This window comes from Scheffersomyces xylosifermentans (genome assembly GCF_036884685.1).
Source record: "Scheffersomyces xylosifermentans strain CBS 12540 chromosome Unknown RJT20scaffold_3, whole genome shotgun sequence".
NCBI classification, from domain to species: domain Eukaryota; kingdom Fungi; phylum Ascomycota; class Pichiomycetes; order Serinales; family Debaryomycetaceae; genus Scheffersomyces; species Scheffersomyces xylosifermentans.
Window position 1 is genome coordinate 1,901,695 of NW_027042941.1, and position 18,066 is coordinate 1,919,760.

Consider the following 18,066-nt stretch of genomic DNA (forward strand, 5'->3'; position numbering starts at 1 on the left):
GAGTCGTACATTTGTTTCACGGTATTCATAGTGTCGATTAAGTTGTAGGGAGAGAATACATATATGTTATAGTCAAAAGTTGTAGGTAAAAGTGGTACCGAGAGAATACGTATATGATGTAGTTAAATAGTGGTACAGATAGAACATAGAGTATTGATCTGGAAGTCATACGAATTGAGGTGATGCAGAAAACTTTAAATGAAGAAAAAGATGAAAAGCAAATCAATGATAATTATAAAACTGATAAACCCCTCTCTGTGGGATTTGTGCTACAGTCGATTTTTAGCAACTTTGAAAATGATGGCCAATTGAAGCGACGTAGATATGAATGAATGGGATGCTTGGTCCACTAAAACTGATGATACTTATAATTCTGAAAAAGTAGTAGAATTTCATTTAAACTTGTGCAATGATCTCTCTTCTTGTTTTAGCTCACTAATAGCTATTCCTTTGTCTTACAGGAACACACCATAACTAAGAAACCTAACATACTCATTATATCATATCATCAAATTTCAACCGCAAAAACTAAAACAAACACTAGTAAATCCACTTTGTATCTCACACCAATACTACCAACATCTTTCCTCTTCATAACTACCCCCATCACACGGACCCTTGTCCATATTTTGCAATCAAATCTTCATATTTTGCAATCGATGCAAATCACTAAAATTGATGCGAAGAACCGCAGTTCCCAAAGAGGAAATATCAAGTGAAGAATGGAACCAATCCTATTGCATTGTAACTCCCGATAAGTTTCAAGTGTCAACCTCTTAAATGTCAACACTTGAGCCGCAGACTACAGCTAAGGTGGTGGTAAACACCTCAAAAGGACCAATTGAACTAGAACTCTGGGCTAAGGAATTACCATTAGTGTCTCGGGCATTTCTTCAGAGATGCCTCGATAATGGCTTCACGGGCCAAAAGTTCACAACACTCCTCGACCAGTTGATCCAAGTTGAAGTTCCCCAAGGAGCAACTTTCGATCTCCGCGATGAGTTCCATAGTAGAATCAGATTCAACAGGAAAGGTCTTTTGGGCGCCATCAAGAAGGATGAAGACTTGAAGAATAACCACAGTGTAGACTCATTCTTCATCTCATTGCAAGAATTACCACAATACAACAGCAAATTCATAATATTTGGAAAACTAGTGGGAGAAAGCATATACAATGTGATCAAGATAAAAGACAGCGAGTTGGACAAAGATGGCATACCAATTTACCCTGCCATAATACAAAATGTCGAGGTGGTGGTGCCGTATTTCGATGACTTAGTGCCTACAACACAAGAAGAGCAAATTGAAGAACCAGAAAAGAAGAAACCTAAAAAATCCAATAATAAGGGCATAGTGAAGCTACTGTATGACGATGAGGAGCCAGATATAGATGTCGAACGAGATGACTTCAAAATGAAGTCAGCGCACGAGTTGTTGCGTGATAAAAAGCTATCCAAAAGGATAGTGGAAGTCAAGAGCAGTAAGGTAGAGGAGTATGAGGAGGAGGAGGAAGTCGACAATACCCAAGCACAAGAAGAAGTAGAAGAAGAAGTACAAGAGGAAGTAGCACAAGAGGAGAGTACTCAAAAGAAAAGGGCAGAGGATGTGGAAGAAAATGATAACGAAAGCGAAAGCCAAGATAGCAATGAGGAATCTGACAGTACTCCAGTATCACCAAAAGTTCATCCTAAGGATCGCAAGAGAGATCCTGAAATTGACTCAGACTACAACTCCAATCTCGATCTTTCTTCCGATGATGATGAATATGACCTTTCCACCTTACAGAATCACAAGTTTACCGCTAAATAGTAATAGTAATCTTCCATACATTCGCATAGATATGCCTAATCTTAAATCGAGCATTTGATCTTCAATCAGTAAATATAGAGAGAGAAACGCAAACTCAAGAGAATGTCTGAAAAAAAATGAAGAATTATGCTAAAATAGTTTATAATAACCAATCAGTTTTTTACCTATGAAAAAACCTCCCCAGTGTCGAAATGAAAAATGAAAATATTATCAATCTAAAGCTAGCAGCACTGATTGCATTCACTCAGGCTATCGCAACTTTTGTAATATCTAGTATGTTGTACATGAAACGGTTTGTTAATGAATTGATGTTCATTCATCCTCTTCATTGTCGTCTCGGCATACACAAGTGTACCCGGGAATATCGTCGTGGATGTTCGGTAAGTTGTTCAACTCTTCCTCAATTGGAACTTGCATGGCAGTAACATCCAGGAAGTCGGCATCGTCCTTTAGCCAAGGATGATTGATTAAGGAGTGACAGTCATATCTGTCATCTAACCCATATCTCAAGCACTTTAAGATCAAATCACTGATCAATTTTACTTGGATGTCATCCTTCTTGAACTTATACTTCTCTACCAAAACTTCTTCCAAGCCCCAAAACTTCAAGCTGTCAATGTTCTTGAAGATGATTTGATTGGTCTTAGGATCTAATTTGAAAAATTTTGAAGTCATCTTGCAATCGATGAGGTACTCATCAGATGGAAATTCTCCCAATAATTCAACTATTTGTGCAAGATGATCTTCATCCTTGTCGAAGTACTTACCATCATGTGGATCGAATAGATAGTCTCCAGTAATCAATTCGAAAATAATACATCCAATTGACCACATATCTGTAGAAGAACCCCAAGTCTTGTATTTCAAGATAATTTCTGGAGATCTGTATTGACGAGTTTGAATTTGATTTGTGAAATGGTGATGTGTGAACGTAGCATTACCCAAATCAGCTATCTTAATGGAAATTTCCGGCTCACTTATTTCTTCAGAGGCAGTTGAAGAGACAATAGAAGCAGCGCCATTGCATGAAGGCGCACAAGCTTTCTCTTTGGAGCCCAAGAGAGATACGTTCTTAGGACTAATAGTCTTTGGTAACGATTGGGCCCTCTTGTGGCTTGAGCTCTTATTTGGATCTTCCTCATATTCTATATCCTTGAAAATTATGTCACTGGAAATAGAGCAACATAGTGGCTTGGATGATCTGATAGGAGAATCATATTTGCCCATTATGGAGTTTCTTGACTTTTTGTAGTAGTATGAGTTGCTAACTATAGAGTTGTTCGATGCCATAGACTGATTTCTTGGAGTGTTGCATAAAGAGGTGGAAGTGTGCTTCTTTTGCAACTTAGGAGCTGAACATGGCGAGTTTTTGCGGAACAACGATGACTTTCTACTGCACTTGGCTGAGTTGTACTTGGCAACCTTCTCATTCTCTATTGTCTTAATCAACTTGTCGATGTCTTTAATCTGAATAAGAATATTCTCCGGCTTTAAATCAGTATGGATAACTCCACAGTGATGCATATAATCCATGGCAAGGAAAATTTGCTTAACGATCTGACGAACCAAGTTTAATGGTATACCACTCAACTGCTTGGATTTCTCTATAAGCTTCATAAGTGATTCAGAATTCATATTTTTGATTTTCTTATCTAAATCATCATCTGAATCACCCGAGAAGGACGACTCAACGTGTTCTATAATGTCAGGTTGGGCCGACGAATTTGAATGTGTAGCATTTGCAGATATGGAACCAGCAGGGGTGGAGTTGGTGGAGTCAGAAGTTGCAAAGTTAGTTAGGCTATTGTTCTTCGAGGATGATCCTTTCAAGTTCAACCCCAAACTCAACATTGACTTTGAATTCTTCTTCTTGGAGAATATTTTGGTATCCCATTTACTGAATAAGATGTTGTTAGAACTGCTGGAAGAGTCGTGGGGCTTTTCTTCGTGTATTCTTGGCCCATCAGACTTCTTTTTGATCTCCAGATTCACACTATTGTAAAATTGTTTGTACTTGTAAATCAAATTTAATACATTTTCCCCAAGGATCTCGAATACCATACAAATGTGGTTTCCATGCGGCCCAATGATCTCAAAATCATCTATAAGCGTCATCACATGGCTATATCCGGGGTGTGCCTGTGGATTTGGAACACTAGTGCTGAAATACTCCTTATCTCTATTGCTCAAGTGCTTGCCGTATGTCAATGGGTCACTTAATGTCTTGAGTATTTTGATCTCATCTTCAGCGGCCTCCAAGTAATTCTTATTCGATTTCACAAATTTGATAGCTACATAATACTCGCTGGTATCTACCAATGCGGTTGAATTCTCTGAAATGTTTACCAAATTTGGATTATAATGAGATTTTGCTAACCACACAGTCGAGAAGTGACCCCATCCTAACTTTCTTAATATGATGTACTCTCGTTGTGGGAAGTTTTTGGAATAGTATATTTCTCCTTTTGTGACAGGATGGTATCCTCCCACTTTATATTCAAACTCATTTTCTTCATTTTTGGGGTCGAAATTAATATCGGACTCCAGTTCTGATAAGTATGCTGTGGGATCATTATCACCATATTCATCGAAATCGTCAATTTCAGAGTCTACCTCGTCTTCATTGTTGTTGTCCTTAGAATTATGATTCGTGAAATTGTTGTTTGGATCTTTACTTCTCGTATTATGCTGTTGGTTACGGGAATTTTGGGTATTCTGAGAACCAGCCGGGTTAGATGATCCCCCAGTAAAGGATGACAAGCGAAGCAAGTTACGCAAATTACGTTTTGGTGCTGGTTCTTGCGTTGGTGACGATATCTGCGGAGTTCCTGGGTGGTGTGCTTTGGAATTAGTGGCTGTGGAAGCAGTGGCCATTCCATATATGCTCGTGTCACCATATGGATCGCCGTGAAGGCGCAGAAACGTTGGTGAACCTACTGGAGATGTAGGTGATCCAATAGTGTTAATTATCATAGATTGACTCTCAGAATCTACATCAAGATGAGAAGTCATTTCACTATTCTGAAGTGAGATACACTCCGCCGTAAAGGATGTGTAACGCTCGTGGTCATTGTTGAGATGCGAATAATTATAGTCAGGGGTAAGGAAGGCTGATGATGGTGTCGTCGGAGAATTCAAGTTAGATGGGTTTTCAGCGCCTACTGTGTCTGTCGTGGTTGAGGTGATAAGATTTGGAATTTGGTTGGTGCCATGATTGTTTACGGATGTAGAATCATGGGGTATATTGCTATCATTGCTATAATTGCTGCTAGCCATATTCGTTGAGCTTGCAGTTAATGATGACGTCGTTGAAAGGCCCTTTCTATTATGAGTGTGGTCGGCCAGTTCTGTTGGGTTCTCTATATCTTCTTCCTCGTATTCTTCATCCAAAAGATCGTCGTCCTCATTACTGGGAATAATTGTGATATGATTAGCATCATCTATGATCAGATTGAGTGCTGTCTGGCCCTTTATGTGTGTTGGTTCATTATACTCATCGGTGACTGTGGTGGAGGACAGTATAGAAGTTGGTGTACTTTTCGTTGATGAGCCGTTGGAAGATCCTCCATTATTGCTATTAGAACCGTCATTCAAGAGGCTACCAGAAGGTTTGGTCAAGATTAGCGTTGAGTCTTTCGGAGCTATTTCAAGGAAATCCGGGGAACCTACGATATCATGGCTTTCCCTGGTTGTTCTGTAGTTATAGTGATCATTACTAATATTATTATGGGTATCTTGGGACGCACTTGAAACAATGATATGAGCAGCACCGTGACCGTGAGAATGACTAGTTGTGGTAGAAAGAGTAGTGCCTATGACTGTCGGAGCTGTACTGCTATTTGTATTGACGGTCGAGAGGTTATTTGAGCCGGTGGCCAGGTTTGTCGTGGTGTTACTATGATTATTGCTTCCTAATCTTTTAAAGAGCCCCGAGAAATTGAGCTTAGTGATAAGTTTCTTGTTGGGGTCGCTGTTGCGATGTGTGGGGCTTGTTGAGGACGTCAAAGAAGACACCGTAGTGGATGCTGGAGCGGTAGGAAGCGCTGGAGCCTGCTGTTGTTGTAGGGAAGACGAAGACCCATTTGCTGTGGCTGACAGATCTGGAACCGCTTGGTGAGCAGCAGTGCTGCTGGCGGCAGTGTTCTCTCTATTGATCAACAACATGGGCGGCGGCTGAAGCAACGAGCGGAGTCAGACGATTTCGTGTGCTTTGGCTACTGAATAAGCGGATGTGGATGTCGAAAACCTGAGTCTTTACTGTTATTTGATCCACAACTAATGGGTTGTAAAATTGCTGTAAATTAATAAATTGCAATAAAAGCCGGTTAGTCAATGTGGTCGTGCACGTTTGGCGAAAATGAGGCACACCAATTTTTCTAGTGGGACTTTTTTCTTTGATGTAGTATCGTTTTAGTGGATTAGTGGAGCAGAGGAGGGCAGGTGCAGGGGGGTATTTGGGGGAAGGTGTAGGGAGAGAACTGGATAATGGAGGGTAGGAAGAATGGCGTTTTTTTTTAGTGTGGGTGAGGAGGAGAGAAAACAAAGGATAAATAAGTTTTTTAACGGAGTGGCAGCGAGATCGATAAAAGAAACGAAATCGGAATCCGGAGTGGTGTGCTACTGGAATATGGATCCTTTTGAAACGGGATGGCGATGGCGATGGAACGGAATGGAAATAGAAATAGAAATGGGGATTTGTACATATGATATATGGTAATATATGCATAGCAATGGTGTGGGTCAAACTATTTTATATATAATATGTACCAAGCAATGGCACACTACAGAATATGTGATACCCACGAAATAAAAACACCAGTTCTCGGTTGTCCATTGAGATGGTTTGTAATTATCGGATGCGGAGCCGTTTAGGGACACTACGAAGATGCAGCCACCAAGTAGTGTGGTGATGGCAGACCGTCGGTGACGCTGGCGAGAGGGGGATATAAGATTTTAGTGGTGGAGCCAGAGTTAATATCCGAGATCACAGCTGCTAGGGAGAAAAAATACACCATAATTGGCGGAGATGAGGTTTCGCGGTGAGGATTGTTGGGGATGGTGGTACGGCAAAAAAAATCGATAGCACCGAGATGGCAACTCCAGGAGTGGGGAGGGCGGCAAAACGTCACTGGGGAGCGACCCCTAGCTCCAAGTTTCGGGTTGACAGACGCTTGACAGATACTTGCAGAGGCGCAAGTTCCCCGAGCTACAGAGGTGGTAAACATGACATGCTTATCTGTTGCTGGTGCCAGTCGGTTGCACTCTCAAAGGTCTACAGTTTTGGTAACACATGTCACTAGTATTTTGCATCTCAGATTGTGGAATCATGATACAATAATTATCTAATTTTTGGACATCTCAGCAACATAATTCCTTAGGCCACAGAAAAAAAGAAAAGTGTGGTGGGTAGCAATTTCTGTACGGGAGTCTGCACAGAGACCTTGATGAGATGACACATCCGCACCGCAGTATCACACGTGGAAGTTACGGAAAAAAAAGCTTTTTCAAGGAGACGACTCCTTAGCGGCTAGGCAAACGAAACTATAGATCTGGAGTTTTAACCGAGTTGCCATCCGAAGGCTGGGTCAAGCCAAGTTCCTACATTTATTCTCTCGTTAACTATTTTAGTCCTCATCTGTCTTACCGATGTCTGTGCATTTAGAGTCTTTTGCCGATCTAACACTAGACCTCAATGGTGAAGCCAGTATGGAAACAACACGCACTCCTTTGCCAATAAGAATCATCTCTATGTGCAATGACGTCTTTAGACTTCCTATCTGCAACACTGACTGTTTTTTTTTTTTGATAATCAACTACGATACTGTATGTAACCTATCAGTAACAATCAGGTCTTGGGAAGGGGAATCTTCGATATACTTCTGTAGATATGGACTTGGGTGAATTGATGACTCTGCAAGTGAAAATAACAGTGATCAGGAGATAGCTATTAACCTAAATTTTCTGCATTTCTCGGTGATGTTGCTATTTTTTTTCGGACGGAGTTGACATTTTTATGGAGTCAACTGGGGCAGGTGCAAAATATTTCAGCATAGGCTTGTGGAACTCACGGAAGATTTAAACTTCAAGAGACTTTCACATTGAAGTTTAGAAAAGCTGTCATTTTCGAAGCTCCTTGAACCTTGCATTAGTCACAGGCTACACCATAGAAGCACTGGGGTTCGGCAGTTCTGTATAATCGTAAGCTGAAATGTCCGGTTTTTAACCACATCAGCAAGCAATGTGTGTGTGAAGACTAACTCTATCAGGAGAAGTTGCAACAAGCCAGTGTATGGTCTCTATAACTAATCGTCGATTTTCATCCGAAGAAGTACGGATTAGGTCCCATTACTGACAAATACATTGTTTTCATTTGTGAAGGTCTCTAAATTGTGAGGATAGGACACCCCAATTATTCCAAAAGACAAGGAAAATGGGAACTTTTTCATAGAAAGGGGGTTAATGGTACGGAAGGTTGCTACAAACGATTAGAATAGAGAAATGTGGTGAATGTGATAAATTATTATGATCCCATCGCCAAATGGGCTCCCTTTTGAGCGTTAGACGGCTCCTCACTTCATATTTTTATACGAATTGCCCTATGTCAAATGAGCTGGATGCTGGCAAACAGGGCTTCGCTAAAATAGTACCCACATGGGTAGTTAGAAATTATAAGCGAAATCTACAGTTTCCGAGTATTATGAAAGCGGAAGCCATGATCTATTGTCATTCGGATTATGGACCGATACACCGAAGGTCAACTCCTGGGCTTCTTCTATAATACATATAGCTTATTCTCTTTTCATCTTCACTCTCCATACCAGCTTATTAGTTGAAGCATGATATTATCCTTGTTTGGGGAATACGCACATCAGTGCCATTCTAACCAAAACTTTGTGCAATGACGTTTACGTTGAACTGTTACCTGCAACACAGACTAACAATATCTAATATGGAACTTATGATAGCTTATATTACTGCATGTAACAAAGATACGGAATAGTGTAGCTGATTCTATTCATCTCTGGAATCCTTCCATCAGATGGTATTGCCATGTTGATTAAGATCAAGATGTAACTAGATCTAAATTAACTGGCCCGTTTTGCAAACGGGGTGTTTACCAAAGTTATTCTCTGCATATCCTTGACTTTAATTATCTGCCATGTATGGCTTTCCCTACTGTTATTCCCCATTTCTCTACTGTCAATGAACATGCCAAAGGAATCGTGGCCCCTAATTATTTTGACTCCAAATTCTGATGGAGCCGCCCTTCTGGACTGAATGTACTAGCGTGGCCTCCTTCGGGAAAGTGGATCCACTAGTACTTATTTAGGAGGTCAATTTGGTGTAGGCTACTAAAAATATTGAAAGGGATTTTGTTTTGTAGCCCGTCTCAGAGTCAATGGAGACCATGCCGGGAAATGCGAGAAAATAATGACAAAGGGACTAATCGGGTTTACGGGGGAATCCTCCGAAGCCCTGCTTCTCTAACCTGCAACACTATTCCTATAGTAGGCTAATAACCCCAAGTTTCATGTCATTCACAAGCTCCTTACATGCCTCTGACAAGTACTACAGATATGGAGGGGTAATAACCTATATCCTACTATAGTTCTTGTTGCTTTTCATTTGATGGTAGCAAGCTCGCATGCTCGCATAGAATATCAACATTCCATTAACCCAAAGGCAACGTTTATCAACAAAACGTTTTCCTAGTGTGTACTTTTGGCCCTAGGATAATATTATGTTCACCCCAAAAATTGACCGAGTGTTGAGGCCGTACGAATATTTTTATTTCTGTACCTTTCACTCTTACCATTTCCCGATTGGGAAAGTATTAGAACGGATTTCACGCTGAACTAAGGGGAAGTAATGCGCAAGAGAAAAAAAATATTAGAGAGCAGGCGGCGGCTACTAAAAGGTATCCTACAATCAGTTTCCCCAAAACGATCCGAGAAACGGGGTATTTCAGTGGTTATACCATTTCCATGAAGGAGACATTTGTGCGTCTCTTTGTCCACCCATACCTCTTGACCAGGTCACTGCTTCAGCTGATGACAAAAAAAAATACATCTTCATGTCCCCAGTCTCAGCGAAAACAACCTGGGTATCTACCTGCCTAGAAATCAAATCCCGATAATACTTCTAGTTTGATGTATTATCGCCTAAGAATCCTTGTCCTCACTATTTATCGGCACGTGGGAGCACTTTCTCGCTTTAGCTAAGCATTCCAGCACTAACGAGACACTTCCAAATTTTTTCTTACATGCGATAATTCCCATATTTTCTTAGCATTTATGTCGCATTTACATCAAGTGGCTTACTACCTCAGTATTATTTAGTCCTGCACCTCCCATACTATATTTGCATCAATTATGCAACTCATATCAGCACTTCCTCCAACTTTATCTATACCCTATATAAATGGATGCCGTTGAGGGCACGTTTCTCTAATTTTACTAGGTTAAGTGATTGACCGTTGAACCCCGTCTGCAGTTGTAGTTTTGCATTGTACTATACGTGAAGCGGAATCTCTCCCCGTTGACTGGTCTTGATCTCGTACTCTCCTTGTGAACCACGTCTTGTCTTCTGTCTTAAAATAAATTTTCAGCGAGAGGGGTTAGATATCCAGGTCATATAAAATCGGCTGTATCCCCCTTTGCAGCAAAATGGATTATGCATTTCTCACACCATTCACAGTCTAGCATCAGATTCGAATCCTATAGTCCAACATGAGCAACATTGAGAATTTAGATAAGAAAAACGGTGTTGTCCAACAAGTCTACGAAGAAACAGATGAGGTTGCTCACAACGCTCAAGGAAGACACTTCAAGTACGATGCTGACGAAAGAAAACAGAGATTGGCTGGAGGTGCAAAGTTCAAGGATGTTCTTATGATCTTGTGTGCTGGTTTCGCTTTGATCTCAGATGGTTACCAAAACAACGTCATGTCCATGTTGAACAAAGTCTTTGCTATAAAGTACCCAGAAGTTTACACCCCTGACTTGTCCACCTCCGTTTCCAACGCTTCCCTTGTTGGTACCATTTTAGGTCAAGTTGCTATCGGTCTCACCTGTGACTACATTGGTAGAAAGTGGTCTATCGTTACAGCCACCCTTTTCTTAATTGTTGGTACTATCATGTGTGCCGCTGCCCACGGTGTTACTGTCAACGGTATGTTCTGGATGTTAATCATCTCCAGAGGTGTCACTGGTTTCGGTATTGGTGCTGAGTACCCATCTTCTTCGGTCACTGCCTCTGAAGCTGCTAACGAGTCTGTCAAGAGAAGAGGTGGTGCTTTTATCTTATGTACCAACTTACCACTTTCCTTCGGTGGACCTTTCGCTTTAATCATTTTCTTGATTGTAAACAAGATTACTGGTAAGACTCACTTGGAAGCTCTTTGGAGAACTATGTTCGCCATTGGTGCTTTCTGGCCATTGTCTGTTTTCTACTTCAGATTGAAGATGGTGACCTCAGTCTTATACAAGAAATCTGCCATTAAGCAAGTTGCTCCATACTGGTTAGCCTTGAAGTATTACTGGCCAAGATTGATTGGTACCACTGTCGCTTGGTTCTTGTACGATTTCGTTACTTTCCCTAATGGTATCTTCTCTGCTGGTATTATTTCTAACGTTATTCCAAAATCCGAGTCCCAAAACTTGGAAAAGATTGCTGAATGGAACTTGTTAATTGGTGCCATTGCTTTACCAGGTGTCTTCATTGGAGCTTACTTAAACGATCTTATTGGTAGAAAATACACTATCATGCTTGGTTTCTCTGGATATATCGTTTTCGGTTTAGCCGTCGGTTTAGCCTACGACAAGATCAAGACAAAGACTGCCCTCTTCATTGTCTTGTACGGTTTGATGATGTCTTGTGGTAACTTGGGTCCTGGTGATGGTATGGGATTGATTTCTTCTGAGTCATATGCTACTCCTATCAGAGGTACTTGTTATGGTCTTTCTGCCGCCATTGGTAAGGTTGGTGCCGTCGTCGGTACTAAGACTTTTACTCCAATCCAAAAGAACTTGGGTAACAGATGGACTTTCATCATTGCAGCTTGTTGTGGATTAGCTGGTGTTTTAGTCACCTTTATCTTTGTCCCACACTTAAAGGAAGAGGATTTGTTAGAAGAAGACGTTAAGTTCAAGAATTACTTGATTGACCAAGGTTGGGAAGGTCACTTCGGTGTCAAGTCCGAATATGCCGAAGAGGAGGACTACGAATCCACCGACTACGACTCATACAAGGATGAACCACGTCCTGTTGCAGTTAAAAACTAAGTTTTATAAGCTTTACTAATTATTGAGAAATAAAATCCCATTCAATTCAAGGTGATCATTCACATAATTCTTACTTTTATATTTTAGCTTTCTTGCGTGTATAAATCTATTTATATTATCAACAAGCAACAAATTATTTAATCTTCCTTATTTGTCTACCCTGTCATTTCGTATATTTTGTAAGTACGTTTTTTTCGAATGGATGCAAAAAGCCCAGCTTATGTAGATTGTGCTAAGTTTTTTTTCTCATTGACGTCACAAATCACTCAAAAAAAAAGCTTAGCTTGGCATTAATCATTCCTTCTTTCTAACTGTAAACCTTATTCTCTCACCTCTGTATGACATACAATCTCCACTTCCTAACTTCCCCCACCCTCCTCATTGTCTTAGTAGTACTACCTACTAGCATACTTAAAAGAATTGTATGGCTGTGAAAAAAGAATCGATATATGCAGGAGATGATGTCTTGAACTGAAAAGTTTACAGATGAAGAGGTATGAAGAAAGGAAGTGAAAAGTTGAATATATAGAAATAGAACAATAAAAAATGAGTAAGGAGGAAGTTCAAGTGAATGTGGCGAATTCAGTAGATGATGCGGGAACTCCTGTCTTGCCAGAGGCTTCGAAAAGTACTAAAAAGAGGAATCCTCCACCCTCTGAGGAGGAAATCGAACAGGCAAGAAAGAAGCTGAGACCGGAGTTGCCAGAAGGAATGTCTAGAAACCAGTATAAAAAACTTCAGCGTCTCAAGAAATGGGATGAAACTAAAACTGAATATCGTAAGATTAAAAAGCAAAAGAAGAAAGCTGCCGCTGCAAGGAGAAAGGAGATGATTAAAAAGGGTGAAATGACTGAAGAAGAAGCCATATACCATCAAGCCAGAAAACCTAGGGCGTTACCAAAGAAGCAGATACCTACAGATGTCAAAATTATCATGGATTGCGAGTTTGATGACTTGATGAACCATAAGGAAATCGTGTCAATGTCCAATCAGGTTACCCGTTCATATTCCGCCAAAAGACATTGCAAGTACGATGTTGACTTGAAGATATCGTCGTTCAACAAGAACTTGAAAGCACGCTTTGACAAACTGGTCTCACAATACAAATTATGGCAAAACATAGATCTTCTCGAAAACGAGAAGTTGAGTGATATATTACCAATGGACTCCCCCGAAGAGTTGGCCAAGTATGTCTATTTGACCGCTGATACCGACGAAGTCATCCAAGAGTTGCAGCCAGGTCACACTTATATCATCGGAGGTATTGTGGATAAGAACAGACACAAGAAGTTATGTTTGAACAAAGCGAAAGAATTGGGTTTGAAAGTCGGAAAATTGCCTATCGACAAATACATCGAGTTGAATGGTAGAGAAGTCTTGGCTACATCCCATGTGTATGAGTTGTGCTGCAAGTGGTTTGAAAGTGGTAAGGACTGGGGAAAGGCATTCAACGATGTATTGCCTCCTCGTAAAGTCAAGGGCCCGACTTCCACAGAAGGGAAAGATGGAGAGGAGGATGAAGATGAAGATGAAGATGATGATGACGATGAAGTTGATGAACATGAAGACGAAGAGGATGATGAGAAGGAGGAAGAATCCGGCAAAGATGAGAGTACTAACGATAATACTCCACAGCCTGAGGTAGAGTCCAAATCTGATTCAGTGTAAATAGTTCCTAGATAGACATAATTCTATAAATAGATTCGTTCGCCAGAATTGATGCAAGCACTTGGGTAAGGTTAGTCTTATCACTATGTAGAAGCCTGTTCAAATAATTGTAAGGAGAAGGGGGAAGGGATTTGTGACATCGTTCAACACATTGGTTAACTCGTCAATTTGTTCTTTTCGATTTGTTTATTTGTATAGGTGCCGGTAGAGGGTCTCTCAACTTTCTTGTTTCAAAGAAAAATAGGGAGCTCTCTATGATGAGAGACGTAAATTTTACCACTATACACTTCCTCCTCCAGCGCTCAGTACCATACACATAGAATCGAAACTCAGACAAATGCTACTCCACTTAGGGGAAGAAAGCACCCTTCGGCGACAACCCCTCAATGCCCAGTCTTTTCTTCCCTTGTAAATGGAAATCTCTCTCAATCCCACACTGCTTTTAATCTCTTTCTTTTCACAACCTCCTACTGAACCACATTACAAATATACATCCACTTCCCTCTACAAAACACATATCACAACTTTAGCAGCATTTCACACACTCACACAATCACTTTTTTTTGCAGTATTTCTAAGATTCGCACTAAATTTAAAAATAATAAATGTACTCAATAAGTTAATCCACTTCCAGTTTTTACTTAGTTAGTGCTATACAAATTGTTTTGTTAATACTTATTAGTTTATCTTTTTTAACTTTTCTTTCATTTCTCATATTTTATATTATATTTTATATCTTTTATCTCGATACATATTGTTCCTGCTAACTGCTAAATGCTAACTACTTTTGAGTTTTAAATTGTACGTATATATATTAACGCTTCGTCTTTAGTCTGATCTCTTTATATTTTACGTTAATACTTTTGCGAGTATCTTTTTACTTTCGCTGTTAGTTACTGTGACTTAACTACTATTTAGGCACTATTTATAATATAGTTACGATTTGTAAATCTGTTCTACATTGCTTTTCGTCAAGTACTACAGTTCTCAAGTATGTCCAGTGTCAAAGAAGATTACAAGAACTTGGCTAACAAGTTGATCGCCATCTATACAAAACAAACTTTGGAGAAAGCTCGGAAAGCACCAGAACCAGTGAGATCTCAGAACTTCGCTAGTTTGCCGCTGCAGAGCCAGCAGTTATACCACTCCATTCTAACCCTTGCAGATTGCATAGAAAGATACAAGAACCCAATTGATATCAATAAAGTCTTGGACACCATAGACCTTTCATCGATTTACGAAAATGTGGAGAAAAGAGAGAAGGAAAGCACCAATGCCGATCTTCAGTACGATGATTTCGTTGTCCTCGAATTGCTCCATTATTTCAAAAACAACTTCTTCAAATGGGTCAACAAGCCAGAATGCCCCACATGTGGCACGGATGACGAAGTCACCGGCACAGGAACTAGGGCCTTCTCTGGATCTTACAATCCAGATCAAATTACCCGAGTGGAGGTATATAAATGTACAACTTGCAACTCACAGATAGAATTCCCACGGATCAACAATCCAAGTTCGTTGTTGAAAACAAGAAAAGGAAGATGTGGAGAATGGGTCAATTGCTTCATGCTCATATTGCAGGCATTGATCGCAGAGGATAAAGATAGAATAAGATACGTGTGGAATCACGAGGATCATGTCTGGTGTGAGTATTACTCATTTGGGTTGAAGAGGTGGATCCATTTAGATCCTTGTGAAGCCGTCTTTGACGAACCTTTACTTTATTGCAATAATTGGGGAAAGAAAATGAGCTTTGTGGTGGGTTTCAATAATAATTACATTGTTGACTTGAGTGACAAGTACATTACCAAAGAGAAACAGATCGACAAGTCTACAATAGTGTCGAATGTGGCTAACGTGGCGAAATTCATTCAAGTCATAAATTATAAAAAGCTCTTAAATTACTATAGTACATTAGTTGAAATTGAAACTGAGCAGGACAAATTATTGAAAGTGTATAACGAAGTCCTTCTCAAGATGAACCAGGAAAAGCTTCAACTAGAAACCAAGGAAAAGATAACTCCTCCATCAACGTCCCAAGACATACCGAAAGGGCGCCAGACAGGAAGTTCGGAATGGACCAAGCAAAGAGGTGAAGATGGAAATTAGATGTCACCGTTATTGCTCGATACCTTTAGAATGTCTAAAAAGTTTAAGCCCACACCAAGATATGAGTGCCCACCACCAAAAAACTACGTATATACTCCATAGACTGAGTACATAGCCGTCGATTATTGTAAAAAAGTTGGTGGCATCTCGATGCAATTGTAGCGTTTCTTCCGATAATGACAACGGATGAATCACAAACTTCCATATACAAAAGAACGAGTTGACAGACACTGCAAAGACTGTCCAAGTCAATAATAGTATTGCATATCCATAGTAAAGCAATGAGGAATAGGACTCGTTATTCTCTTCTGTATCGAAGTCTTCTGCCTCCAGTGGTATATGTTTAGGAGGTTGAATCAACGGAAGCGGTTCCTCGAAATCCATGGGCTATCCTATAGGCATACGTCGTAAATATATATACTGAGTAAACGGTCATCTATCACCATTAGTGAAATATCTTATAGCAGTCAACTACTGTACAGAAGAAGACCTCAGAAAAATGGGTGGTGAGATCACGTGCCTATATGGTGGTGAGTGTAGCTTAACAAACACCTTTTTATCTATATTTTGAACTAACAAAGAGAATTACCATACTTTAAGAGTAAATTAGAACACATGAAGACATTAAAGCAAATAATTGTATTAAAAACAGACATTAGATGCCATTTGAAAGAGATATTTACAATTCGGATACTAGTCACGTGATTGTTTTTTTTAAGGTGGATGTATATTCCTATCAACTACTTATTGGGTTGAAGTAAGCCCACTAACTAATGAGAGATAATATAGATCGTATCATGAGGGAGGTTAGTACGGAGAGAAACTAGTGTGGACTTTTTTTTTTTTTTGAAGGGGTATATCTTTATTCCTAACTAACTAAACGAATAGAGAGATAAGAAAAGACAGTGTGATAGTGATCAGTACAGAGAGAAACCCGGGGGTAAAAACTCTCTGCCAAAACCCTTTGGGGCAATTATCTCATCTTAATTGATGAAAAATTAGAGGATGTAGGTGATTTAGTATTTGTAGTTGAAAAAGGATACCCAGGTGTTGAATTCAGCGTCGGTCAAGCAAATGTCAACCGCCCGAGCTCGTCGCCTTGCCGTTAATTTCAGAAGGGCAATTAGGTATCTATTGATCTTTTTCATTTCGTGGAAAGTATTTGCTGTATTAGCAATTAAGGTGTGCCAGGTGAGAGGACGTGGTGGGCCAAAAATGTTCCAGAGTCGTTTAACCACTCCGCGCCTTCATGGAGGTGGAAAATATACCTGGAAGAGATTGTTTTGCAGCATAAGTCGCATTTGGAGTCTCTAGATTGGTCACGGCGAGTGTGACCTAAGTTAAAACGGTGCAATCCTCCAGGTCATATGTATAGTAATGTCTGAAGGTCTTGAGTTTTTTCCAAAAGGGACCCCAAACTTCCGGGGAGAGATTGAGGTCAGCGGTCCATCCCTTTGGGACAAGCCACTTCCTTAAGCTCAATTGGTGTGCTCTGCTTCTACCTTTGAAGGTGTTCACCGTGATGTCCTCCATGTCGGCTTGCCATGCCTGTAGCGGCGGAGGGTGCAAAATGAGTGATTGTAATTGTGTTGCACTAAGCACGATCGGCGATTCGGGACGTCTAGGGTGGAGGGACTTGGTAAGCTCGAACCAGGCGTCGAAATATAGTCTTTTCGCCAGCGAAAAATAAGGTTGTGTGCAAATGGCATCTTGAAGGCTACCTTGTGTTTTGTGGGAAATATTTGCTCCAGCGAGGACTCGATACCACGGATAGGTGAGACATTTGTCTTCGTGGAGGAGGGTTCCTGGGCGAATGGCAGTATGTTGATTGATGTAATGTTGTAATTTATCCCTAAAGATAATGATATTGAAATGATGATGTTCTGTAAGTAGAGAATAGATGAATTTGGCTCGGCGGCCCTGGAGTTTTTGTCCAAGGTCTAGTAGGCCGAAGCCCCCTTGTTGTTTCAAGGCTGTTAACTTGTCTATTATTATGGGGGGAAAGACATTTTTAACCATGAGTTGCATATTTTCTATCTCGGTTTTTTCCATTGGAAGGAGGTCCCGGAAATATATTTTGGAATAAAGGTATTGGTTGATGCCTTGGGCTCTGAGCAGTAACGGGAGCTCGTGCACCGTATTAAGATACAATTGCGTTCGCATTGAGTTGGTGTAGGCTGCCCAGTCGAGTGAATGG

At 40.4% G+C, this 18,066-nt stretch overlaps 5 protein-coding genes across 5 annotated transcripts; 4 read left to right on the top strand and 1 right to left on the bottom strand. All coding sequences in view use genetic code 12, as the record gives it.

The window, feature by feature from the left end:
* Nucleotides 1–780: 780 nt before the first annotated feature.
* RJT20DRAFT_134572 (cyclophilin-like domain-containing protein) lies at nt 781–1,809 on the top strand (the record flags this gene model as incomplete). The annotated part of the gene is made up of 1 exon (XM_064918337.1): nt 781–1,809. The coding sequence occupies one exon, from the start codon at nt 781–783 to the stop codon at nt 1,807–1,809; it is 1,029 nt and encodes a 342-aa protein (XP_064775361.1).
* Nucleotides 1,810–2,121: 312 nt separating this feature from the next.
* On the bottom strand, nt 2,122–5,973 carry RJT20DRAFT_94733 (uncharacterized protein; the record flags this gene model as incomplete). Its single annotated transcript, XM_064921545.1, has 6 exons — nt 2,122–2,855; nt 2,889–3,506; nt 3,654–4,427; nt 4,593–5,372; nt 5,412–5,543; nt 5,586–5,973. 6 exons carry the CDS (start codon nt 5,971–5,973, stop codon nt 2,122–2,124), a joined length of 3,426 nt encoding a protein of 1,141 aa, XP_064775362.1.
* Nucleotides 5,974–10,234: 4,261 nt separating this feature from the next.
* On the top strand, nt 10,235–12,226 carry GIT1 (Git1p). The gene has a single exon (XM_064919954.1). The coding sequence runs from the start codon at nt 10,539–10,541 to the stop codon at nt 12,090–12,092; it is 1,554 nt and encodes a 517-aa protein (XP_064775363.1). The 5' UTR covers nt 10,235–10,538; the 3' UTR covers nt 12,093–12,226.
* A 577-nt stretch (nt 12,227–12,803) lies between these two features.
* RJT20DRAFT_145102 (tRNA (guanine(9)-N(1))-methyltransferase) lies at nt 12,804–13,760 on the top strand (the record flags this gene model as incomplete). Its single annotated transcript, XM_064918777.1, has 2 exons — nt 12,804–13,560; nt 13,588–13,760. 2 exons carry the CDS (start codon nt 12,804–12,806, stop codon nt 13,758–13,760), a joined length of 930 nt encoding a protein of 309 aa, XP_064775364.1.
* Nucleotides 13,761–14,014: 254 nt separating this feature from the next.
* Nucleotides 14,015–15,869, top strand: RJT20DRAFT_145103 (peptide-N4-(N-acetyl-beta-glucosaminyl)asparagine amidase; the record flags this gene model as incomplete). Its single annotated transcript, XM_064918778.1, has 2 exons — nt 14,015–14,026; nt 14,829–15,869. The coding sequence occupies 2 exons, from the start codon at nt 14,015–14,017 to the stop codon at nt 15,867–15,869; spliced, it is 1,053 nt and encodes a 350-aa protein (XP_064775365.1).
* Between the last annotated feature and the right edge of the window lie 2,197 nt (nt 15,870–18,066).